Here is a 26,748-nt window from a genome sequence, read left to right as displayed (position 1 = left end):
TTAGAATATAACTTTTTTTAATTTTTATAAATAACTTATCTGTTACAAAGACAGTTTGCCCATCTAAATCACAAAACCATCAACTCAAGATATCCAAATTAGGTTTTATTAATAAAACAAGTAAAAACTGATTTATCAATCTTCACATAGAACTGCAGATGAAGCTGAAAAAACAAGGCCCCATTTTAGAAACAAAATGCATCAAATGCAAGTGCTTTGGTTCTTCTGCCTAATTACTTGGGATTGTCATATTTCTTCCCATTTACAAAATGCAAAACCCTCAAAGCCAAGGCTTTTGCATTCACTTAGACTGCTTGTAATTATCCTGTTCCATTTTAAAATGTCCACTTGCAAATGTTTACTGTGGATGACAGTCTACTTTGTCTCTTGCCTTTTGCTACATTTTTGTACTTCCTTTAGCCTCATCCTAAGTGCTGCTACAGAAATCCTTTCATGTTGTCCTTTATAAATGCATACTGTCATTCCTTTTGCTTGATTTCATTCAATTACATACATTCCTGATCATCTGAGTAGTTTTCCTTATTAAAAAAGTAATCAAAATAAAGAGATGCTTGAGGTTTGCTTCAGTGTTCAAGTCTGCTTGTTGGCTTTTCCTTTTCCAGCTTTTCTTCTGTTTTCCTAAATATGGCTAGCCTCATTTTATAAAGATGTGACACTGCCATCAAGTCAGGTTTAGAAACTAATTGCCCAAACAATAAAGTATTTAAAGTTCTCTCAAAAAAGGAGGTGGGGAGGGGAAGAGGGGAGTTTATGTGTTCAGTTGCTGGTTTTGACATTGTGTGTACTTCACTTCCTCAATAAATATCTCTTGAAAGTTCTGCAACACCCCAGGCGGATGAAGCAAGCTTATTCTCGTTGTTCTCTTGGTAGGTTGAAGATAATCTGCTGTTTTAAGTTGCCTTGTGAAGGACAAAACACTGTTGAGTCACCCACCATAAAATTCATTGTACAGAGTGAACTAAATGCATAAATCTTCCCATATTTCCTGCATTTTTAACCATGCTGAATCTGCAGGTCTTCACAGTACAGCATTTGCAAGGGCAAGGCACAGAATGAGTAAAGTTATTTTGTGCATAGTTTCATTTCATTAATGCTCTTTTTTATTTTAAGGCATTGCTTCTCTCAGATAAAAGCTTTAAAAAAAGGACATGATCGTGCTTAATCACTAAAGGGGAAAAAAAAAGAAAGTTAACAAAAGACTATTACACTATACATAGAGAAATACGAGAAAATAATAAAGAAAAGAAGTCACTTAGAGCAGGCTCTAGAGCTATGTACAGTAAGAAAAGCAAGGGTATTTCACCATTTGTCCTCTACAGACAATGCACACTGTTTCCCTTCTCATCTTTAGACATGACTGGACTGATGCTAACTTCACAGAGTAGAGATGTTTTCAGGGAAGACAAAGACAAGGCCAAAAGTACCACAGAATCGTCAAGTTCTTCCCCTATCCATTGGCACTAAGTGGCAGCGAACAGTTTAAATAGTTAAATCTTGTTCCTTTTAAATTTTTACCACCTATGTAGTGTTTCACTGAAAGCTTTAAAAAACAACAAAAAAGCTATCATTCTATTCCTTTCCCCTGTCAAAATTCAGTAGTGACAAAGGGAGAAACGTTGTTTTGGGAACACCCAAGTATTGAACACCAAGAATTATCCTTAATGGGATATCGGTAATACTGTCCATGGTTTAGGCAGCCGGCTACCAAGTCTTTCAGTAGATTACCTTTCATGTGATGAATTTCAACTGCCTGCAACACAACACTGAGGTATTATTATCTCTGTGGGCTGCCATTTAACATAAGCAAAACGCCATCTTGTCACACCTTCAATTTTGCAAAATCCTATGTAATAATGAAACATTTATTCCCCAATGACAAAATAGTTCCTTGAAAATCTGTTATGGTTTTCTAGAGAAGATTTTGGGCCTTGTGGCTCAGAAATGCCTTGGCATCTCACACTGTTCACAACGGATTAAGGCTGGATGATTCAAAAAGGTACAGGCAGTACAATTCCACTGAGCTCCCTCATCTTCTTCTGTGTCTTGAGATTTTGGTGTTTTGGCAGTGGGTCTTTGATCTGCAAACAACCAAAACATTTTAAATTAGAAATCAAAGCTCGGGGGGAAAAAATCAAAAGGTCTGTTAAAATATCAGATAATTTGAGTATAATGTTGCTATTGTTATATAACATCAAGTAATAGCTTAATCATCATATCACATTATGACATCTCCCCTCCCTTTTTCTTCCCCTTGCTTTTTTTCCTGGAGAACATTATCACTTATATATATTATTTAAAGGTCACAATATTCCCATGTGTGTATGGGGGTAGAGCACCATCTTTCCTTCCCCCCCTCCAATTTATAATAGGAGAAAAGAGATATAGATAAAGAGAAGCTAATTTGATCTGAAGCAAGTTTCAATAGAAAAATTATATACCCTGTGCCTTAAGCTTTAGTTCTATTTTGCTTATATTAAGTGGTAGTGAAAAAAATTCTTAAATGTGCCACAATAGCTTCTGAAGTGGTATTCTGTTACAAAGTAAAAATACCAAGTATGAATGTCACTGAAGTCCAGTTTTATTTCCTACTAGAGTAGCATAAAAGCTTTTCCTTCTTATATCATCTGTTTCTTTATTGTGAACATTTGTTTCCTCTCTATATTATCTTAAAAACGTGACTCAATCCACTGCCTCTAAGAGAAGTGGGAAACTCAAGGGGAAGACTGAGGCACACACAGTCCAACATGGTCAATGAATTGATTTATTTTGCTTGGTTATACTTATTTGTTACAAAATATGCATTTTTTAAATTAGAGAAAAAAGACTAAAAATAATTATATCAAAAGAAAGAAAAGATCATTGAAACTTTTTTTTAAAGCAGAATAATAAAATTCAAAAAAAGAAAACCAAGGAAACTGGTATATTGGATTTGTTATCTTCTTTTAAAAATATAAGCTATACATAATAGAGATATGTAATTTCACAGATGAGCCTCTTCAGTCATCTTTTGCTCAAGTTTGTTGTTGATTGTCAGGTTCAAAATAAAAAATAAAATGTAAACTTTAAGTAATACATTTTCTACCAGTTTTCTTTGAAAACAAATGAGTCAATTTTGAAATGATTTTAAACTGAATGAAATGTAAAGATTATGCCTGGAGCAAATTAAACTGTACAAAAATTCTTTTGATTATTTTGTTTAGTTCCATTCAAAGATCCATTTGGGACTGCTGTGCATTGGGAAGAGCCAATATCACAAGAGGTGACGCATAGAAATCAACAACTCTATTCCATCTATTGAGATGGAAAACTACCAGTCATTACCACCTTCTTACAGCTGAATAATCCTTTATAGGTTGTCTCTTTCAATTAGAATGAGCTTCCTGAAAGCTAGACAGTCTTTTGTGTCATTGCCCTCTCCCACCCTCCCCGGCCAAAATTCAGTGAGAGGTTAGTGAAAATAAAGGTGTAATTTTTTTCCCCCTGTGTAGGTTCATAGAGTCTTGAAATTTATATACTAATTTCTTGGGGGTTGAAAGGACTTCTTATGACCCCTAAGTTATGAGCCCCTGACATCAAGAGTTGGTAATCTGTCTTGGTAGATTACATTAAAATGCAAATAAAAGGACAATTGTAGAATGATGCTTTCAAGTATCATATATAGAAAATAAAGAATTCTCTTCTTCTATCAGGTGAATATAGATTTTTTTCAGCACATTGGAAGATGATAGGACAATGAGAAATACATTGGTTCCTGGAATAACTCTGAGGTCGGTAAAGGAAAAAGGTAACCTACTTTTAAAAATCCTCCAATGGTAATTCTATCTTGCATTATTATCAACATATGTAATAGATTGATTTAGCTGATATTTCATTTTAGAATAAAAGGGAAAATGCAAGGTAGATTTCAAAACTGGATGATTAGGTTGCTCTATAAAATCTAAGCTGATAACCAATTTTAATAAACAGATTTAAGAAGCAAAACCAATTTCATGAGTTAAAAGAAAACTAACTTTTTACAAAAACAAACAAAAACCCCAACTAATTTTGCCTTCTGAGAGCAATGATACTTATAAATGTATCTGAGGGCAAAGGCTTCATTTTTCTTTTTAATTTTTATTCAAGAAAAAAAATCAATTTCTAATGAAAATATATGACAATGTTTGTTTTTGTAATAGAGTTTTATATAGTAAAGATCTTTCTACAGTGAAGAATTATGTCATATTCAAGAATAGAAAATACTTATTAGGATAAGCACGATTACTTAAAAAAAATTCTAACAAAAGGGGCAGCTAGATGGCAAAGTGGATAGAGAATTGGCTCTAGCATCAGGAAAGCTAGAGTTCAAATCCAGCCTCAGACACTAGGTGTGCTGATTCTGGGCAACCTCGACTGTCTCACTAAAAAAAATTAACAAAGGAATTTAAATTTTATTCATAAATAATATTTTGTTCATAAACAACAAATACTTTAATCATATTAATAATCAATACCCATAGTAAGTCTTGTACTGCCAACATAATAGGATTTTGATGATACCCAAGCATTATAATTTCCTAAAGTTGCTTCTCTTCATATTTCTGGTCTATTGAACAATGAAAAAGACTAAGTGTGTTTGCATTCCTGGTTATTCACCAATGTACATTTGAACCAAACATCTCCTCTATGGTTCTAAGGTGGTCATGTGTATGAAAATTTACAAATTCTCAAAGTCCTTAGTCTCAACTACACTGGACTATTGGGGGTTATATTGAAGCATTCTATAAAGCATTCAAATACTATTAAAATTGGCCTAGGGATATAGCATAGCAACAAAATTTATAGTTTTTAAGCTAAGTAGATAATGAACAATGAAAAGTTGACTAAAGTTTGTATAGATGATCATGTGCTGCAATAAGAAATTTGTTAAATGAGATATGATTTTCTCTTATCAAGTAGGCTATTCTATCAATGAAGATGTTCTAATTCTTAAGGTTTAAATTTAAGTAATAAAAGAAAAGATATGAAAATAAAATAGAGTATTTAGGGTAAAGCTCTCTGGGACAAAAAAAATATTTATCTTATTTTATTAAATGCCCACAAGGCTCAGTTTAATAATCAGGAAGCTCTCATAGATGGTTTATCTGTGCATAGGACAATTAAGAATTTTTTTCATTAAGAGGAAACTGTCAATACTTTGCTCAAATACAAACATCAATTTTCAATATGGTAACAATCAAAAGCTATATTTGTGTTGCATTACTCTGAAAACAAAAAATATATTTTTCTAGAATATGAACCTTAATGACATATTCTAGGCAGTCTAAGGTATCTTGACAAAGAAATAATGTTATTGTTTATAGACTGTAACAGAAAACATGTGTAAAGAAAAATTAATTTTAGAAGTGTACTAGACAAAAGGAGTATATATTAAGAAAAAATTACAATGTAATTCAAAATGTAGTAAAATGCAAACTTCTGAATTCTCATTAACATAATACAAAAAATTAAAATTTCAGAAAATGAACTGTTTCTCTCCCTGCTCTCCTCTTCCCCCCAACTCCTCAGCACCTGTAAAAAGCACTTTGTGATTGTATTCTCTTTCACAATATATAATCCTCCACTTAAGGCAAAACAGAAGATGCTATGCTAATTCATAGATGAACCAATATAGGCAGAAATAATTTAGCGTATTTCAGTACTTCTGATTCACTATTAGAAACTCACAAGGATTTTAGTTTCTGCGCATGACATTTAATAGGTTTTAGCTTCGGTGGAATAAAATACTTAAAGATGATTCTAAAACCATTAGAAGACAGCCTCCTTCCCTCAAGGATAAGTTTTGAAGTCAGTTTTGTTGCCTCAATTTCACTGCATATAAAAGCAAGGACATTGTTTTTTAATGGATGAGTTCAAGTAAAGAAGTTTACTGTCCCAACTAGTCATATTTTCAGACTGAATTTGGAAAATGGCAATCTACTTCTAACTGCTACTGAATTTGTTTCTATTATTTCCATTCTTTATTACTTTTATTCTCCCTGATGGGAAAATAAAATTTATTTTGGCCACTCTCATACTTGTTTCTTTTCCTTTGTTCTCCTTTTCCTTTCATTTTATTATTATTGGAATTACTATCATGTCATTATCACCTAAACTACATGAATTCTTTCAGGATACATATATAATTGAGCTTTAAAAAAAATACCTTTTCTGGCTTAAACTATTTATTGTTTTTTTTTTTTTCTGTAATTCAAACTAAAATTTTTCACTCATTTACCTCTATAATCCTTGCTATGTAAAAAAGCCACAGATTCTTAACATTCCTATTGTTTTTAGAGAAAAATTTCACTGCAGATTATTACTTTTTGTGTGCATGCATATGCCCTGAATTTTCAGAACCGACTATTAATTGTGGTAACCAGTATTTATAAAGCATTAATATGGCATCACAGGATTTATAGCTGTAAGATCATTAAGAAATCAACCAACTTCCTCATTTTATGGCTAAGAAATATTGAAGATGATTGGACAAAAGGAAGTTTCTTGACCATCATCATATAAGTAGCAAGAAGCTGAGCCAGAATTTAAACTTTGGGGCCCCTGATTCTAGATTTAGGACTCCTGCTGCTAAATCACAGATTAACTAAAAATTTTTTTTTTTTCATTTGAAATTTTCCTAAAAAGGCTGATCTATTTTTCATGTCAATAAAATCACAATATTACAACTTTTTGATACTAATGAATAAGCCAGTAGACTGCTTCACCTTATTCAATATTTATATTCCTTGAAAAAGTGTGTATAAGGCAAGTCACACTGTAAATATATTTTAGGTGCTCAATTAATCCTTTAAAACACAAATAAGGCATCCCTGGTTTAATTTAAAATAATCTCATTTTCATATATGAAGTTTTCTAAATGCAAAAAATACCTGTATCTTCCCTCTTGAAAAAGAATTTCTTTAGGGTGTAGTCTCCCTTATCAAGAATCTAAAAACTCATCCAAATTTGGTAGATAAGGGCAGTCATAATAAGGCATTTCAGAACCCAAAATTTTGCATTTGGTGAATATCTGGTAAGACTCAATATTTGGGTAATAGATAATTAAAAACGAATGCATGCAAAAAAAAAAAAAAAGGATAATTGTATTAACACAACTATGAAAACTTTTCCCTCAAATCCAAAGCAGGAAAAAAATATTTTTATGAATTCACTAGTAATGGAAATAGATTAAATTATATGGTGCTCAAATAATGTGATCCTAAAGTATAAGTTGTTAAAAATAACATGGGATTTAAAAATTGTTGTTTTTCAAGATGACATTTTTTCACATACCTTTGGGCTTTGGTGGCATGGGACCTACAAATCCAATATTGTCATAAAAGTTATGAATTGCGCTGGGGTTAAAATGTGGTCCTAAAACAAAAGATAGTTTTTTTTAAATCTCAAAAATATTCTTTTTGTAATAATCATCAAACAACATATGAATATCAGAAATTTTTTTCACTGATTTCAAATTATAATTAACTCTCAGGGAAGTGTGAGTTTACTCTTAATTTTGAATCAAGGGTATATTAGGAAAGACATTCTAAGAAATGAGGTAAGAGTAGCACAATTGAAAGTAATTCGGAGCTCAATCTCTAGAATTCTCTTCAAAGAATACATTTTAACCTACAATTGTGTTAACTTCCCTCATCTCTCTGAGCTTTTTCTACTTCTCTAACTCTTAAGTTTAAATTTACACATGGCTAAAAGAAATTATAAACAAAGTTATTATACATAATATCTGTTGTTTATTACTGAGAACATGTAGAAAACACAAAGTAAATAGAGGGAAAAGTATGCACCATAGAAACTTATAAATTTATAAGTTACTTTATCTTTCCCCTTATAATGTCAAAGAAAATTTTGATTACTTTTTTACTGAAATAGAGACCTTTTTCTTTGTGTTCAATAGCAAGGGCTTTGAATGGTAAATGAAAAAAGAGAGGAGAGGCAAAAAATAAATCAATGATTCACTATTTAGTAAAAAATCTACTTGAAAATAAATTTCTTTTTACTAATTCTTCAAATACTAAAAAATGATGTATCAGAATAATCCTTCCTCTTTATATCAGAAAAATGAAAAGTTAGGTTAGACTAACCATACAGAGATATTTTCTAGCAAATTGAGAATACAGAGGAAATCTTAATTTTCTTAATGAAATACACTAGTAGATAATTAAATATTCAAATAGGATTATTAATTGTAAATGATTATTTTTAAGTAACAGAAAAAGTAAATTATTGAGAAATATTTCAGATGATTATACACTGAGTCAATACTTTACCTCTGGCTTGAAAAAGATCAATTTCTTTGGTTAGACAGTCAATGTCAATCTGCAGCTGTCTATTACAACTTCTTAATTGCTGCATTTCTTCAAGCTGAAAAATAATTCCAATTAAGATAGATCTCTGTTTAACCCTCAAATATTATTTAAGTTAAGTTAGTCTGGGGAAAGGAAGTCTAATACAGGGAAAGAAACAGGAAAAAGTTTTTTTGTTTGTTTTTTTGTAGAAATAAGTCATATTTTTAATGAAAGGGCACCCTGGTTTTATGATAAAATATATAGTAACAATAGCTTTTATTTAAACTTACTGAAGGAATTTGGGATATAGAATTCGATCTTTTTAGACGCCTCCGAGTTAAATTATTCTCCATTTCATTGACCTCAGATTTTAGTTTATCCAGCTTTTTCTTTTGAATCTCAAGTTCTCGTTGAAGCCGTTCCATTCTGGCCTTCTGGTGTACCAGTAAAGCTGCAATACATTATTAGTAAACATAAGATCCTATCTAGATCATTTAAGTACTCATTAAAGCAATACTTGAAAAACCTTGGAAAATCTTGGAAATAAAAATAGAACTCAGTATTTCTGAAAAATAACAAAATTTCCTTAATGATTCCAAATCTTTTTTTTTTTTTTAAATTCCAACAGGGACATTTTAAATGCTAACAATATTTTAGTAATCTAAAGTAAAAAGCATTTCAATTTATTAAAATAAAACAAATATTGATCACTTTTACCAACAGTTTTATACCTGCATATTACAATACCGATTCCTGTTCTACAAATCTAAGGATGAATATGATCATTTAGATAAGTCAAGTATTCCCAATGGACTTCTAAAAGACAGACTGATGTAAAATTTTCACGTTCAAATCAATTTAATTGGCATTTAAATAAGCACCTATACTATGTGTCAAGTGCTAAAGACAAATAATTTGCCTTCAACACTTGATTACTTCAACAAATTATTAGGTCAGGTCTGTTTTTTACAGGTTCTGAGACACTAACACTATCCTGACTAAGTCACTTAACTATGTACTTCAATTTTTTCTTTTTTAAAAAGGGATGAGTCCAGGAGGAAGATTTTGATTAAGTGTTACAGCTCTCTTTTGCTCTAAAATTTAGTGATTCAATGAATAATGGAATAATTATTATTCAATAATGAATAATTGAATAATAAATGAATAATTTCTTTTTTGGGAATATTTTTCCAATTACATGTATAAACAATTTTTAAAATGTATTTTTAAAAAAATTTGAATTTCAGATTCTCTCATTCCTTCCTTTCAGTTTCATGTGTAGTCATGCAAAACATTTTTCCATAAAATTAATAATGTCTTAAGGGAATGACCAACTATGATGCTGGTCACACCAAAAATTACCATAGTGTAGATTATTAACTGGGATTTGACTTAGAATGCTACAAAAGCAACTAAAAAAAATGTTCAATAGACTCCAAAACTCAGCTAGGTGAATTTAGACAGAGAAGTAGTCCAGGGACTAGAGTGATGGGTTTGGAATCACTAAGACTTAAGTTCAAATCCAGCCTTAGATACTTATTATTTGGGTGACTCAGGATAAGTTATTTAATGTTTATTTGCCCCAGTTTTCTCAATTATAAATGGGGACAATAACAGTACTTATGCTGCACGATTGTTATGGGGATCAAATAAGATGATATTTGCACAGGCCCTGGCATATAGTAGAAACATACATACCCTTCCTTTTCCCCCTTATTGACCAAAAGACCAGACACTTGACTATAAAATTTACAGGTTTATATTCCCTTTGGCTTTTTCTTATTCCAAGGAAGAATTGACCACATTAAGAATATTTGTTTATTACCTTAAAACAAAAGTGTGGATTCTATTAGCTATTAGATTATGAATGAAGGAAAAAGACAGGAAATAGAGCAAAGAAAGAATATATAGAAGAAACACTCACCTTTCATTCTCACCTCCAAATCCTTCATCCTCAAAATACAAACTTAGTTACGTATGCCACCCTTTTTTAAGTTATAAAGACTATTTAAATCAAATTATGTCTATTAAATATCATGCACAGAACAAGTGAATAAGGGTATTTTCTTTGATTATGGTGGGACTGATCTTCCAAACAGACTTTTAAACTTTCCACCTCCCATATCCTTGATGGAGAGGGAATGTGGTAAAAGGGCATTAAAAATTAATGTTTAGGCATTATCCTAGTTAAAAGGCAGTGGTTCTTGAGTCTCCTAGTCAAATACTTTTAAAGTGTCTATTGTAGTATGGTAGCTGGGAGATACACAAACTGCTTACACGTAGGAGGGAGAGTAATATTCCAGATGGGCATGTTTGATTCTGAGAATCTCGGAAAAGCTGTGGAACCAGTTGCAAAAGTAACATTTTTTGGTTGGTATAAAGATATACTTCAAAACATCTTTAAAGTTAAAACTTTAGAATAAGCACTTATACAGAAGCATTTCCCAAAATGGGTTTTACAAAGTTTAGCTATATAAACCTTCTAAGAGTTATTTGAAGGTGAAGAACGCTCAGAGGACTCTTATGCTATTATCATTCCTTCATCACCATTTTTTCTTCTTCACTTTGGAACAAAAATGTTAACCTTTCATTATTAGTCAGTGAATTAGCAAATAAAAAAGTGGGGGAAAATTCTCTGAACATTGGTAGAAACATATTTAATGAGGTGGAAATGTGAAGGCTAATAAAAGTGAGTAAAAAAGATAGGGAGAAGGGGAAGATGAAGTAGGGAAAAAAAAAAAGTAAATTGTAAGGATACAGACTCTTAACTTCTCTCTATTCCACTACTTCCAAAGTAGAGTAGTATGTATTTGGTTAAGTATAGGCATTTTTGGGACACTGCACTTTTTAAGGACTGATGTAAGAAGAGGAAGAACAAACACAGGCTAGTCTATAGAGTGATAATAAATTACTTTCATTTTTTTGCTTGAGAAAGGATATATAATTTGAAAGTAAGTAACAAACAGTGCTATTTTTTCTAGAAATAATATTAATATACTATATAGAACAAAATTCTTACTATAGGCACTGTTTAGACACAGCAATACAGTACAACCTTACTAAAAAAAGCAAAATATTGATACTCTTTTCCATGGAGAAAGTTGAGGAGAGTAGAAGGGTAAATGATAAAGATAATTATGAAAAGTTTGCTACAGCATAACATCCTCATCATCTAACAAACAGATGCAGTGGTTTAAGAACAATATAGTAGTTAGGAGGTGGATAAATAAGATGATTGGGCTGGTATAAATACAACTTTGTTAGAATAGTATTTTGTCCACATGATAAAATCTCATAAATCTGGCATCAATTAATCTAGACTTCATGATGGTCAGCAGATAATATATTTTCTATAAAAAAAGTGCACACTATGCAAATTAACAGTTTAAAGAGGGATCTTCTGGGGCCTATCAAACCAGAGGAATCGTTATAATGAAAATTAAGGACTTAAAAGTCTTGGCATTGAATAATGGTATGGAGGAAACAGTGCTGGATCTGGAGTAAGAAGATCTAGATTCCAAAAGGCTTTGATACTACCTTGTAACTCTGAGGTAATCAATAAAGCATTTAAATATCTTTTATTTCCTGAACAATAACACAAAATATATATAGGGAAAGAGAAAATAATTTGGCAATTGATTGGATGTGGAAATGGGTAAAACTGAAGAGTTAAGGCTCTAAGGTAGTGCTCCTGAGTGACTAAAGGGATGGTATATCCTTGACTGAAATGAGGAAGTTGGGAAAAGGGTGCGGGTTATTTTATGGGGGGAAATTTTGTAATCTGTAATACCATTTTGTAATGCATACAGGACCATCCAATGGATGGTTGTAATATGGAGTTTGGAGGGCAGAAAGAAACACTAGGGCTCAATATATAAATCCCAAAATCATCTGCACAAAGATGATAACTTGGAATTGATGAGATGAGTAGTCAGGGAAGTTGAAAGAAATAAAAGTAATGTCACTAAAACTCAGAGAGGGTGGCCACTGGATTTGGTGTGATCAGAATTGACAAGTGAGAGAGAGTTAAGTAGAGTCAAAAAATAGGCAGTTTTAGGAGTAGCTAAATGGTGCAGTGGACAGAGCACTTATCCTGGAATCAGGAGTTGTTGAGTTCAAATCAGGCCTCAGACACTTAACACTTCCTTTAGGCAAGTCACTTAATCCCAATTGCTTTACAACAAATAAATAATTAATAGGCAGTTCCCTTCTCTCCTTCAACCCCTCATCCCACAGGATTATAGGTGTAAAAGGAAGAAAAGTTAGGGAATGATAGCTTACAGGCTCTTTTGTAGGGTCATATGAAAGGGTTAGTAGAGATGTTGGAGAATGAGAGAAAAAAGATTTAAGAAAGAGGGGAGAAGTCAATCTAGGTCTTAGATGCACCTGTAAACCAGAGGGTTAGTCCAGATGAGAGATATCAAATAAAAGAACTTTACCAAACAAAAGAATGCCTATAGGATATATATTGACTTAGAAAACTTCATTTAGTCAAATATTCCCCAATTACATTTGGGAGTGAGCCTACAATTTTCACTGGCAGCATACTCAGCCTGTGTATGACACCTCTGATCCAAATGCTCTCAAGTCACTTCCAATGCTAAATCCATGTTCTTAAGTTTTCACTCAATAAGAATTAAGATCTTACTAAGCTTTCATTTCTCTCAAAAGCATTGGAACTCTGTATCATTTTTTGGCTGTTTCTGGGGAAAGAAAGTTGTTATAAAAAAATTCATGGACTATAAGCTACTTTTTAAGAGGCATTGAGACTGTCATTAAATTTCATACAGTACCTACGTTGCTCAAGGTACTTGGTCAAAACTTAATGAATAAAGATGAATAAAAATAAGAATTTTTAATCCCCTTTGTGTTATAAAAATGCTGATTTAAAAAGCACCTAAGCATTGGTCATTTGTTGAACATTAATATATTTTATAACATAATTTATGGGGGTATTTACATGTATTTTAAAATGTGATAGTAAGGTCAAAATGGGTCATCTGATAAGATTTTTAAGTCATTTGTACCACAAAAATAACCCAAGATGTATATTAACATTCATATAACATAATAAAATCTTTTAGCCAGGAAAGCTTGGATTACACTATTTTGCTTTTAGTGGGATAACAAAAAGAAAAAAAAAATTCAATTATGATATTTATAATATGTATCCCAAATTGAGTTTTAGTATGATTTATTGATAAATCCATTTTCTGGTTATTAAAGTTACCCACCTTTTGATCAATTTAAACAGTTTTAAAAGGCATTAGTAGAAACAATTATAAATGTTTCCTAAAGAGAACACTTTTCTGAGCAATTTAGAAAACCTTTTAGTCATCTAAGATCATGGATCTAAGGATATAAGAGAATACAGGATTCATCAGGATTCATCAAATCCAATCTCCTCATTTTACAATTGAGGAAACATAAAGATGTTACATGATGCATCTAATATTGACCCATTTCCTTCCTCTGTTTCCCTCCTACTCCCTTAATCATCAGAGGTGAGATCTGTAGTTACAGCCTCTGATTCCAAAGCCAATGTCGTTCATTCTACTCTATTCAGGTAGGTTTTCTAATTTACCTTTATTTAGACATGGAGCAGCTTAATTAAAATGTCAATAATACAAGAGAAATACTAGAGAGATATAGTATAAAAACATCCTAGAAATATTTTCTATTTTCCCCTTGAACATTATGAAGTACATTGCAAGGAAGAAGAGAATGTTGTGTTCAACAGAGGTGAATTTTCCATTACAACTGCTTGAGAGGGATATGAAGCTTAGAAGTCAACAATGACTTTTTTTTTCTAAAGGAAATCAGTAAATTCTTCTTTCCTATCTAAAACTGGTAATCAGTTTCAAACAACAACAAAAAAATAACCCCAAACAGAAAAAAAAAAAAAAAAAGAACAAAATGAAAAAATCTTGTCATAATTTCCTGCATTTTCTTATAAAGTGACAACTTTAGGCACTGGTGATACCGATGAACACAGTTTATGATTTGGATAGTAGAGTGCTTATTTTATGAGTTAAGTATATAATAAGCACTTAAAACATTTGTTGATCTTAATGGAATTGTTTAAATATATATAATGTTACTAATGGATGTCTATTTTTACTGAATAGTCCAAACAAAATCTCAGGTCAGAATTTATAATGTATAATGTACTACAAAATATTTATAACATACTGCATATATATATTATATATGTCTATTATAATATACAACATGTATTTAAAGAGTTAAAAACTGAATTTCTTTAAAACAAATGAACACTATCTGGGTCAGCTAGATGGCACAATGGATAGCGCTGAGTCAAGAGGACCGGAGTTCAAATTTGGTCTCAGACACTTAACACTTAGTAGCTGTGAGACCCTGGGCAAGTCATTTAACCCCAATTGACTTTTTTTTTGGGGGGGGGGGAGAGGTAGAAATGAACACTATCACTCACAATAGTGACCTGCAATTATACTTTACTATATGGATATAATTCTTCAAAAATATGATTTCAACTGTATTTTAATGGCAACATACCATGGTAACAATCTATAAAAGATACTTTTAATAAGTTAATGCATAAAATAATATGGTACTGAGGACATGTTTCAAAGAACAGATAGAAAATGTAATTTGGGGATTTCATTGTATTTTTTTTTGGAAAACATATATAATTTTTTGTATTTTGTTATTGTTCATACTTTCAGCCAAGTTAAGTAGAAAATAAGAATTGGGATTTTTCAGTAGATAAGTTAATGAAAACAAAGGATCAAAGCCAAAAAAAAAAATCCCCACTAGTCCTCATTCTTTCTCCATTTTTAAAAAATAAGATATATAGGTAGTTTATCATGTTCTTCTCAAAGTAACTCATATATTCAACATTCCAAGAATATTTTTCAATAGCAGAACAATTATTCTGAACAGATCTAAATAGTAAAATGTACAAATATATCCAAATAGTCTTAAAACATTTTGCAATTTTGAGAATTGACACATATATAACATGTTTTTTACTCTGCAAAATGTTTATCTGCATTGGAAAGATTCTCTGTTAAGTAATGTGTGTAATGGAGAATTCCTTTTGATAGTGGATTTGATTTAGTTTTTTAATTTCCTTCTTGGTGATGGAATAAGAATGAGTTTATTCTTCCATTTCCCACAATATAAAATGAATTCCACTGAGGGGACTTCTGGTTTTCCAATATCCAATAGGAGGCCAATGATTCAAGGGAAAGATTTCTGAAGAGAACCTATACATAAAAAATATCCTTTGGCAGGTAGAACCAGGAAAGCCAATTATGGGTGTCTTGTCTTAATGAAAAAAATTGCAAATCCCTTGCCAATAATCTGACTCACAATTGATGAATTATTTTCTACTTTTGATTTGTTTTTCTTAAAGAGTCAACATCATACAGATCTTATTACTGTTAAATTGAAATTATTAGCTAGTCCTTATGTTGCTTCTTCTAGTTGGGAATCTTATCTTGCAGAAGATCTTATTTCCCAATTGAATACATATATAGAATCTTTATATATATATGAATATATATATACATACATATATATGTGTGTATATATATATATATATTTTTTTTTTCATTTCTTTCCTGGTACACAGCTGATAAGAGAAAAGCCCTAAAGCTTGTACTTAATTAACTTATAGTACTTTCCCTATCTACTTTAATTCTATTGCAATAAAGTATCAAATAACCTATCTTAAAACAAACTTAATATTTTATTTTGAACTGCCTCTGTCATAGCAATTCAGGTTGCAATTATTATAAGAAAATGAAGGCAAATTTTTATGTGTCATCTTCCATCTCTCAAAGAAGAAAACCAAAAATATATTTCCTCTGATTTTCCTTCAAGTTCCACTGAAACAGCAAGTTTTCACAATTTCAGAAGTATCATTTTCACAAATTGAATTAGGCTGCCCTACAATCTAATAATTCGAAATCAATGCATTCCTATGGGTTACATATTGTCTTAAAAAATAACAATTTAAAATTATGCTCATTGTATTTTAATTTGCATGTTGAATAATTCCCAACTATATTTTATGGGATACTTATTACCATAGTTTGTGGGTCACTTCTTGCATAAGACATAAACATTAAACTATGGTAGTTCAAAGATATAGCAATTATCTGCTAAACTATCAATTTTTACTTGAATTCCACGAGGAAAGTTTTTTTGCACCAAAAAGGTCAAAGGTTTACAGGCCCTGTGATGCTCCAAATCTAGTTGTCTCTTAAAAGTGATTTTTTTTCCTCTAATTCCCACAGAAAAGAATTGCATTGATACCGAAATTTGGTCAGCAGTGACAAAACAGCAAAGTCAGGAGATAAGATGTGTATATATCTGAAATACTAATACACCTCTAGAACCACAGTAGGAACAGCTGGCTAGGATTTTTTTTTTTTTTTGGGCTGGCTAGGATTATATCACCTGCCAGCTCTCTGCTCTTTTTCCCATTAGAGATGGACAAATAAACACACTCCTTCTCTTGTAAGAAGTTAAAAAGTTAGCAAGGAAAAGTAGAAATAGCTCCAGAAATTTGGTTTTTGTACTAATAATAACTAAACAGTTAAGTGACTTTAAGTAACTCAATCTGGGGATCAGTTTCCATGTCTATAGATGGGGGTTGGCTTGAGTGATTTAATAGCTTTCCCCCATTCTAAAATTCTATTTCTATGACAACAAAAGTGTTAAAAGAACAACAAAGGTTGAAAATAATAGTCAAATAGGACCAAGATGATCATGTTGTTATTGTCCAGATGTTTTCAGTCATGTGCAACTCTTCATAATCCCATTTGGAGTTTTCTTGGAACAGATACTGGAAGTGGTTTGCTATTTCCTTTTCCACTTTATTTTACAGATGAAGAAACTGAGGCAAACAGAGTTTAAGTGACTTGTCCAAGGTCACAAAAATAAGTGTCTGAGGACAGATTTGAACTCCGGAAGACTCTATGCCCAGCACTCCATCCACTGTACCATCTAGCTGTCCCAACATAATCATATAGTTAACCATACTCATCTATTTTGGAGTTTATTAAAAAACAAACACATACACACACACACACACACACACACACACACACACGTAATAGCTAGCATTTATAGCACTTCAAGGTTTGCAAAGTGTATTACAAATCTCTTATTTGAATCCTCTTAACAACCTTGGGAGGTAGGTGCTATTATCACCCCCACTGAACAAATGAGGAAACCGAGGCAGGGAAGGTTAAATGACTTGCCTAGGGGCTCCTAGCCAGTAAAAATGTGAGAACAGACTTGAGCTCAAAATCTCTGATACTAGATCCGGCACTCTGTCCATTACTACCTCTTGCCTCTAAATAATATGGCACCTAACAACAATGTAATTTCATATTTTTGTTTATAATTTAACTATGTACACACATGTACACAGACACACACAGACACAGACACACACCACACACATATCAGTGTCTATTTAGGAATCTTTTGCCAAAACAAACAAACAAAAAATCTGACACACATACGGGGTAAAGTAGAGATAGAGTATTTCTGATGTGACTATCAGTTATAAAGTACATGGGGAATGAGTAAGTAGTTCTCACTCAGCACAATATCTACTATAAAATTCACAAAATGTAACCATAATCAGACTTTCCAGCAAATTTACCAGAGAATCACAACTTACAAAGCAAGCCAAGTTATGAATCAAGATAATCAGGTAATTCTCCAACTACAATTTACCTTTATGGAAATGAAAATTTTTATTGTATTGTGCTGCCAAATTGATACCTTTCATTAAAATGAAAGCAAACATACTTTTCTTCTTTCTTCATCTATTAAAGTGATAAAGTTTCTAATTCCTAGAGCTTTAACTTCTTAAACATCCTAGTTGAGGAAAAAACCTATGATAAAATATAAATACACCCATTCCTTGGTAACTTCTCTAAACATACTGGTAATAGAAATTAGATAAAACTAGTTTCCTTCCATTTCTGAGTTTTAGTCACAAATAAAGGATTTTGAATTTCACAACAATTTACACAAAAGGTTGAAACTAGAGGTAATCAAGAAACAGTAAAACTTCTCTTGGAAAAAGTTTAACTGAACATATGGCAAGTTATGAATAGAATTTTAAAAAACACATTTTTTTTCTCATCATGCTGTTGTAATATCTGAACTTCATGATAGAGCTTGTTATATAAAAATGCAAATGACTGGTCTCATAGGTCCGGGGTAGGACATGTTGCTTTACCATCACTATAGAAAACAACATCATTGACAAGTTTTTAAAAGAAAATTCAGGTCCATTGGAAAATAATTTGCTTTCAGTATTACCTTGTGTGTAGGCAGCATCATCAGATCCCATACTCAGTTTCCGGGCCTCACTGATCCTATCCACATGTGCTAAAACAGGGTCAGTGAGGTGCTGAATACCCTCTGTTTCTACATAATGATCAGGGTGGTTTAGAAGATTTGTAAGTTCAAAGGTTGGGGACACCACCCCTGGTGAAACGGCAGGGGGCTTATTTGGAGAAACTGTTATTTTAAAAGTATATTTTGTATTAGGTTGAGTGACTACCACTCGAGGAGAAGTTGCAGTGGTGTTGTTGCCTACTGCCCGACTCTTGGGTGGGTGATGATGAATAAAGGTAGGGCCCATGCTTACTTGCCCAGACATATTCCTGGAAGCAGCAGATGCTCCAGAATTCGTTGATATGAAGAGTGTGGGCTGATTCCGTATAACCTGTTCATCTCCTGTGGTGGCATTAGCAGAAATATAGACCTTGGGCTGACTGCGAGATATCACCTCATCTGTACTTGGGGGACTGGCAGCTATGTAAACAGTGGGCTGACTTCGAGTTAATGTATGGCTATTGACAGAGGAGGGATTATTAGAGTTTCGAGGTCCAGAGGAACGCAGTTTTGAAGAATTGTTTCTTTGTGGGGGTTCAAGTTTGATTTCGATTTGGTTTTTGCGAGGTCCTGTTGAAATATTCTGAATGTTAAATTGGCTATGGGCAGAAGACTGTGAGCTACCAGATGAATGAATTGTTGGTGGTTGAGGCGTAGTAGGTGAACTGATTGGCATATAGACATGAGAGGTCTGATGGCCTTGCTGGTTTGTCTGTTGGGTTGAGGTATGTGACACTGGATTAGATGCAGGATAAGTAGTCCAGGGACTAGGTTGTGAAGGCTGATAGACTTGTTGAGGGTGCATAGGATTAAACTGAGACACCCATCCAGGATGCTGAGGTGTCTGCCGAGTTGTACCACTAGGAGTTGTGATGTAAGGCCTAATATAGATAGAATTTCCCTGTGAACTGTTAAGTCCAGGTGGAGGTACACCATGTATGTGCAAAGATGTAGGAGTATTACGACCAGTCTGAATATTTGGGGCTAAAGTTACCATTATGGGATTGAATCTGGGAGTTTGTTGAGAAAGGTTAGATACTCCTTTGCTGCCTAAGTGAAATCCCAGGTGTGGTGTTGAATTTGAAGCACCAGAAATATTGGGCACTCCAAAAACATTAAAGCCCTGTGGAACTTGAGCTGGTGCTGTCTGTGGCTCCTGTTGAAATAATTCACTGTTGGACTGACCACCTTGGAGGTGTCCATCACTGATACTATGAGTCAAAGTCCTACTTCCATTCATTCTACTTCCTTCCCTTCCATGATGATATACATGTTGTGATTGCAAGTCCAGGTTGAGAGAAGTCATGTGATTTCGTAGACCAGCAATCCCAGAATCATCCGAAAAATTCAAATCTCCTTCACCATAAAGATACTTTGTACTCTCTTGGGAAAGAACAGCACAGCAGGCATCCAGGTTATTATTATTCTAGAAAACAAACAAAATAGTTTGATATCAGCAACCCAAAACTTATAAACCTTATTATCATTGCTAAAATATTAATAGAATGAAAAAAGTTTTGGAGATTAACTCTAAGGTCTCATTCGTCTCTAAAACTATAAACTACTATGTGATTGTTAAGCACGGTTATCTTTTATGAGCCTGAAAGGTTTCCAAGTTTGTCTCTGTATCCCAAAGCTTGGCAAATAATATGTTCTTAAAAATATCTGCCTATTGATTAAATACAGCAATATAATCACTGTCATAAAGAGCCAAGTTCTCCATTAAGTAAGAAAGCTTCAGACTGATAAAGTGACAATCTAATTCTAAATACAGTACATTCAACACTGGTCAAAAGGAAAAGGGAGTAAAATAACTGATATCATGAATTTATGCAAACTATTAATAACTAAAAGAAACCTTTTCTTATATTTTTTAGGAGAAACAATAGAAATGAAATAATAAAAAGTGAATTTGGAGTCTATGGAAAAACAAGTTAACATGACTGAATTCACTCAATATGTATTTAGTCAACATCTACTTGCTAAGAAGCACAGTGCTGTTACATCAATGAGTAAACATTTATTAAGGGTTTATTCTATGGCAAAATAACAAGCTCTTGCTCTCAAGGAACTTCCATTCTACAAGGATAGACAACGCATACATATAATGGTAGATTCAAAATATAACAAAATAGATAAAAAGGTAACTTGGGAGGGAGAAACACTAGCAGCTGGAAAGACTGGGAAAGACTCATTATGGAAGAGAAGAAAGAGTTGACTATCAAAGTAAATTATGGATATTAAAGGGATAAAAAGAGGGAGTATATTCTATATATGGGAGGACAGACATAGGACACAGAGAAAAGGACACAGCATGTTTCGTCTGACAGCAAAAAGGCCAATTTGCTTGGAGTTTGGAATGTGTAAAAGTGGGTAAAGAATTCTAAGTCTAGGAAAAGTAGTTTAGAGCCAAGTTGTGAAGTACTCTTCGTGTCCAACAGATGAATTTGCATTTGATACTAAGTTACAGGGAATGGCTGCAGTATATTGAGCAAAGGAATGACATTGTAAGACCTAGCTTTGGAGATACCACTTCCTAGTTAAAAAAATTTTGGTTTCTATCCCAACGTAGTGTAAACAATAATAGCAACATTTTGTAAGCCTTAGGACTTCTTGAAGGATGCTGCTTTTCTTTATCTAAATTTTAGATTTATTTTAGCATTGAAGCCATTTTGAAAACTGTTATTATCCTTTTTAATTAAATATTTGTGGAGTCTACTCACTTTTTGATGTAAAACGTAACAAAGTATATGTTTAAGCGATAATAGCTATTTATTAGAATAAGAGCAAAAATAGCTCTACAAAATTCAGTGAGAAAGGAAAAGAAAAAAAAGTTTATGAAAAGCACCCACCTATCAAGAATGTTGTGAGGATTATATGAAATGATATATAAAAAGTGCTTAATACAATGCTTGGCACAGAAGGTGCTACATAAATGCTTATTCTCTTATCTTAAATACAAAAAAAAATTTAGAAAAATTTAAAACATTCAAAATTCAATTTACAATTTACATAATATTAATAGCTACCGAGGTACTTCAAAATCTGCCACATAAGTCTATGGCTATGTCAAAGGGCTTTGTTTTCCAGATTCTTTGAAATTTTTTGGTAGTTTATTTCAAGTATCTCTGAAGTAAGTCTTTATAGAGCAACTTTATCAGTATATTCATTCACATTAAAGTATAAACTCAAGTCAAATATGAATTATTTTACTTTTAGTTAATTTATATCTTTTATCTTCCATAAAAGCTAGTTGCAAACCAAATTTCAATACAAATAATTTGTCCACTAACTTAAAATTTTGCCATTATAATATAATAAAAGTTGCTTTTTAAGAAAAACTTTTTTTTATCAATTTAAAGGAAAAATGACTTGCAAACAAGTAATAAAAATGATCAAAATTTAAAGTTAAAAGCTCAAATTCCAATATCCTTGGGGAAGGGGGTGTAAATGCAAAACAGCGATATCACTTCTGCTCTGTATTTATCCCAAGCATTTTCTTTTCAAAATTCTAAATTTACAAATAAGTACGGGACCTTAACCCTAACAAAAAGTACTGAAGCATATGTACTTGACTTAGCTTTTCATACTCCACTATGAACAAAATTAGCATATTAAAAACTTTTACCCTACTTAGGTCTGATGTCAATAATATATGTATTTGCAATGTGCTATCTGGGATAAAAACAAGCATTTTGAGAAGTTGGGTTTATAAGAATCATTCATATATATTATTTTTAAAACTTGATTTATTTAATAAGTTTTCTTTAAATACAGGCATTAATTCATTATAACAATAAATGGTAAAAAGTTAACTTAATTATTTAGTAATTAAGTTAAGTGTGAGTAAATGTATTGTAGAGGTCATCCAAAAGTCATTTAGTAAAACAAAATGCCTAAGTTCTTACAAGATTGGGGAAAAATAGTTTGAATATGCTTTGAAACATGATGATAATCAGAAATTAACTTATGTATGATATGCCTATTAACTTTAAGTGGTTTGAAAATGCAAAGAAATTTTTTAGGATTAGAATTGATAGAAGACAATTTATTTTGGGAATTTTGTTTAAAATTTGAATCTCCCAATAACAAGGTCTGGATACTTAACTGTCTGGACACTTTTAAATCCAAATACAGGTCCCACTATTGACATGCCCAATATGGATTTCTCAGAATTACCTTAGACAGGCTCATCCCAGGCCACACACAAACTTATGGATCCTTCAGCCAATAGCAACTAATGTTCACATTGGACATTCACCGTAGTGTGTCTCCCAAACCTTTCTATCCTTCCTCAAATCTCCCATGACTCCTCCCTTCAATTCTCAGTGGAGAACCCTGCCCATATTTTACTGAAAAAAATTGAGACCAGCTGCCAAAAATTCCCTTTTCTCCCCTGCTTCTCATCTCCCATGACCCAGATGCCTTCAGACATTCTCTTCTTTCACCTGTCTCATGTAATGAGGTATCACGTCTCCTTGCCAATTCCCAAGGAATTTCATTCCATGCATCTTTTCTAGCAGACTGCTCTATCATCCTCATTCTCTTTTATCTTTAAATCTTTCTGTTCACTGGTAACAACCAGTTCCCTAGGACATACAAGAATGACCATGTCTTTCCCATCCTCAAACTGAAACTGTTCTTTCTACAATTAATAATGATCTTTTAACTGTTAAAGATTTCCTCATTCTTACAGACTTCTTTGTAGTCTTTGAAACTATTGATCACTCTCTTCTCTTTTGAATTCTCTTCTCTCTATGTTTTCACAATCTAGACAAATCCAATAAAATCCAATGGCTCCCAAGATTTCTGGAATTAAATATAAAATCCTCTAGTGTTCAAAGCCATTCATAACTGAGTACTCCATCTCTCCCAACCTTTCTAGTCTTCTCATACCTTATGCTCTCTCCCTCAAAGCTAACTGGACAAATATTCTGATTCAGTAACATTAGTCTTCTTGCTATTCTGTGAACAAGGTACTCAATCCATTTGTTGATTCTGGGCATTTTCACTGGCTATCCTCTAGCTTGGAATGCTCTCTGTTATTTGGCTTCCTTCGAGTTCCAGTTCCTTTCAGTTCTAATGCTTTCCTTCAAAACATTGTGATGAAACTTTTTTTTTTTTTAAAGAATAGATCTGTTTCCATAGAGGAAGAAATGAGTGAGGAAAGTCTCTCCTTCAAAAAATATTGTATCCTTCTCCATAATTTATACTATTTGAGTTTTACCTGTGGTACTGAGAAACTGTTCTAGATTGCAAAAAGAACAAGAATCAGAATGGAACTTCTAGATCTTTTTGACTTAAGGCCAACTCTCTCTCTATAAAGCTCAACTATGTCAAGAAGCTGAGATTTTTTTTGGACATGTTGGCAATAAAACCGATTATGTACAAGTAGTTTAATGATATATATGCCATCAAAGGAAACACAAATAATAATATAGATTATGAACCATTTTGGATCACATTTTGTCTTGTCTATGCTTTGCTTGACACTACTGGGGCATGTAGGCTGGCTACAAGTTAATTAAACTTTCTGCTCAGACAATCATACCTGAAGATTTGAGAGTAGGGAAACAACTATGAAATCATCTGGAAAAGATGGGGGACCTTAATTGGATGAGCCTCGGCAAAGAAACACCTTTTTGTCAAAGCCTGGGGGAAAGGACAATAAAATGAGAGAATGTGTCAAAGAATTTGGAGGTGAAAAGAAAAGAACAAGAAGGAGCTCACGTAGAATGGCTTCAAATAGGATTCTGTTCAGAGAAGGAGGGTGGGAAGTTTAAGAAGGCCTGTGGAAGAATAAAGGTAGAACAGCTTCAGTGGGAAGGGAATCAATTAAGTATAAATAAAAAGCCTGCCTGGATATAGTGAAAGCTCAGTTCAAGTTGTATAACTTGTAAGACTTCCTTCAGCAGTATTTAAAAGTACTTGACTAGAGAAAATGGTATGGGGATAAAAGGTTATGGTCAGATGGAGGAAAAGTCATAGACTCTAATTAAGGAAGTAAAATTCTTATGGACAATAATCAGAACAAATGGGTAACCATCCTTAAGGATGGCTAAAATAGAGTGGAAAAACTGTAAATAGGATTTTAGGAGGCTAAGAACTTGAGAGATTTGGGGAGTAACAAAGTGGATACTGATGTCCTAAGTATAGGAGTTAAGGAGGATAGTAAAAAAGTATACTAGGTGTTGAGCTCCTGGAGAAAGAAGAGAGAAGGACCCAGGGACCAATAAATAAATAATTACCAATACTATTTGGATTCAGTAGAAAATTTTGATTTTGTGAACTTTAAAAGTAAAGAAAGGTTGCTGAATGTTGGTTGAAGTGGCAGTGGGAAGCAAAAAATATTTTGACTCCACATCTAGGGACCAAGTGTTTGGGAGTGTGAGACAGTATAGGTAAGAATATTATAGATAAGAGAGACAAAGCTGGAATTAATGTTTTAAATTTTCCTAAGTTATTTTATATGTGTGTATATGTGGAAACAGAAGTGGGAAGGGACAAGAAGTGGGAAGGAGCTGGTAAATGAATGTGAGAGTCCATCATGAAGTAAAGTTTGATCATTAGAAAATGGGAGTTCCAGAAGACATAGTGGAAGGGATATGGAAGAATGGAATGTGAGATAAATGGAACTGGGTTGAGGAGAAGGGAATGAGAGAACAAGAGGTAGAAATTAGAGAAAATGTTTTTACTTGGTTGGTAATTAATACAAGGAAAGAAGAAGGAGGACAAGCCACAGGGACAGAAGTAGGTGGCAGATGAACACCGAAATGTATCATCAAGTAGGAAAAGACAAGTAGGTACAAGACTATGTACCACTCATTGCCTTTGTTTGTATTCTCTGGCCTTATCACAAAAGACCTTGCCACCTTTAAGGCATTTATAATCTAATGAGAGAGACAGTATGTAAACAAATTTTCATAGAATAAATAGGAAACAATTAAGAAAAGTAAAGCACTAGAATTGAGAAGGGCTGGGAAAAGCTGCCAGGAAAAGAGATTTTAGTTGGGACTAAAAGGAAGTCAGTAGGCCAACCTGAGGAAGGAGAACATTCTAAGCATGGGAGAAAGCCAGAAAACATGCTTACAGCCAAAAGAGAGTGTGTCTCCATCACTTAGGGTTGTGGCAAAGATAGTAAGTCAGGCCTAGGTCTATGCCCTCTATTGGCAGTGAGGTGCTGGTCTTGCTACATAACTGATATACTTTTTCCCAGTAAAAGATTTATCTAATGACAACCTTATCTACACACACTGATAAGATCACAGATCCAATAAATTATTAAAGTTAATGAGTTTATGGTTGGGAAATAGGAAAAACGGAAGTATATTCTTTCCCCCTGATTAATAATTAGTGACTACTGATTTTCTGGAGGTGGAATAAACCTCAAAAATCTAAGTCCACAATAATTTTAAAAGCTGAGGAAAAAATATAAATAAAATCTAGGTATCTAGTTTACAATCAATTAATTGGAGACAGATTCAGGATAGGTACATGCCCAACACTATGAATCTGAATTATGAAACAACAGAATGAAAATGTGGTGATTTCTTTCAGTGCTTCAAATCAACTTAAGATTTATATCTATATCTATAGAAACAAATCAACACTGACCTGTAACATGCACCTGGACACAACAACTTCAGGTACCTCAGGAAATTTTTGTCGCAGGTCATGTAAAACCTGAAAATCAATTTGGTGGCTTCCTTGGGCCATTCGTGTACTGCCTAATCAGGACTGTTGTTCAATAGGCAGTTCTAGGCCTTAATGAAAACAGTATTCATCTCTTCTGTCCAAGCATTTTCTGTAGAGAAAAGAAAAAAAAATTCTTTTAATGAATTCCTAAGTTTGGGAATAAACTGTAGGTCTGGAGCAACTGCTTCAATACTACAGGGTAGGTATAAGTGATAACATTTTGTATTAATTATGAAGTTATTTTAACTTAAAATGCTGTCCATTTCCAAAGTAGTTTTCTTTGTTAAATCTGAATGATACT

The 26,748-nt window shown here is 32.8% G+C and overlaps 1 protein-coding gene across 1 annotated transcript; it reads right to left on the bottom strand.

Moving 5' to 3' along the window:
* On the bottom strand, nucleotides 1-26,556 carry TAB2 (TGF-beta activated kinase 1 (MAP3K7) binding protein 2). Its single transcript, XM_051997920.1, has 6 exons — nucleotides 26,367-26,556; nucleotides 18,675-20,178; nucleotides 8,633-8,793; nucleotides 8,325-8,418; nucleotides 7,330-7,410; nucleotides 1-2,099 (listed from the first exon to the last, which is right to left on the bottom strand). The coding sequence occupies exons 1-6, from the start codon at nucleotides 26,466-26,468 to the stop codon at nucleotides 1,957-1,959; spliced, it is 2,085 nt and encodes a 694-aa protein (XP_051853880.1). The 5' UTR covers nucleotides 26,469-26,556; the 3' UTR covers nucleotides 1-1,956.
* Between the last annotated feature and the right edge of the window lie 192 nt (nucleotides 26,557-26,748).

This window comes from Antechinus flavipes, chromosome 4 (genome assembly GCF_016432865.1).
Source record: "Antechinus flavipes isolate AdamAnt ecotype Samford, QLD, Australia chromosome 4, AdamAnt_v2, whole genome shotgun sequence".
NCBI classification, from domain to species: Eukaryota; Metazoa; Chordata; class Mammalia; order Dasyuromorphia; family Dasyuridae; genus Antechinus; species Antechinus flavipes.
Note: the sequence above shows the minus strand (reverse complement) of the source record. Positions and strands in the feature narration are given on the sequence as shown.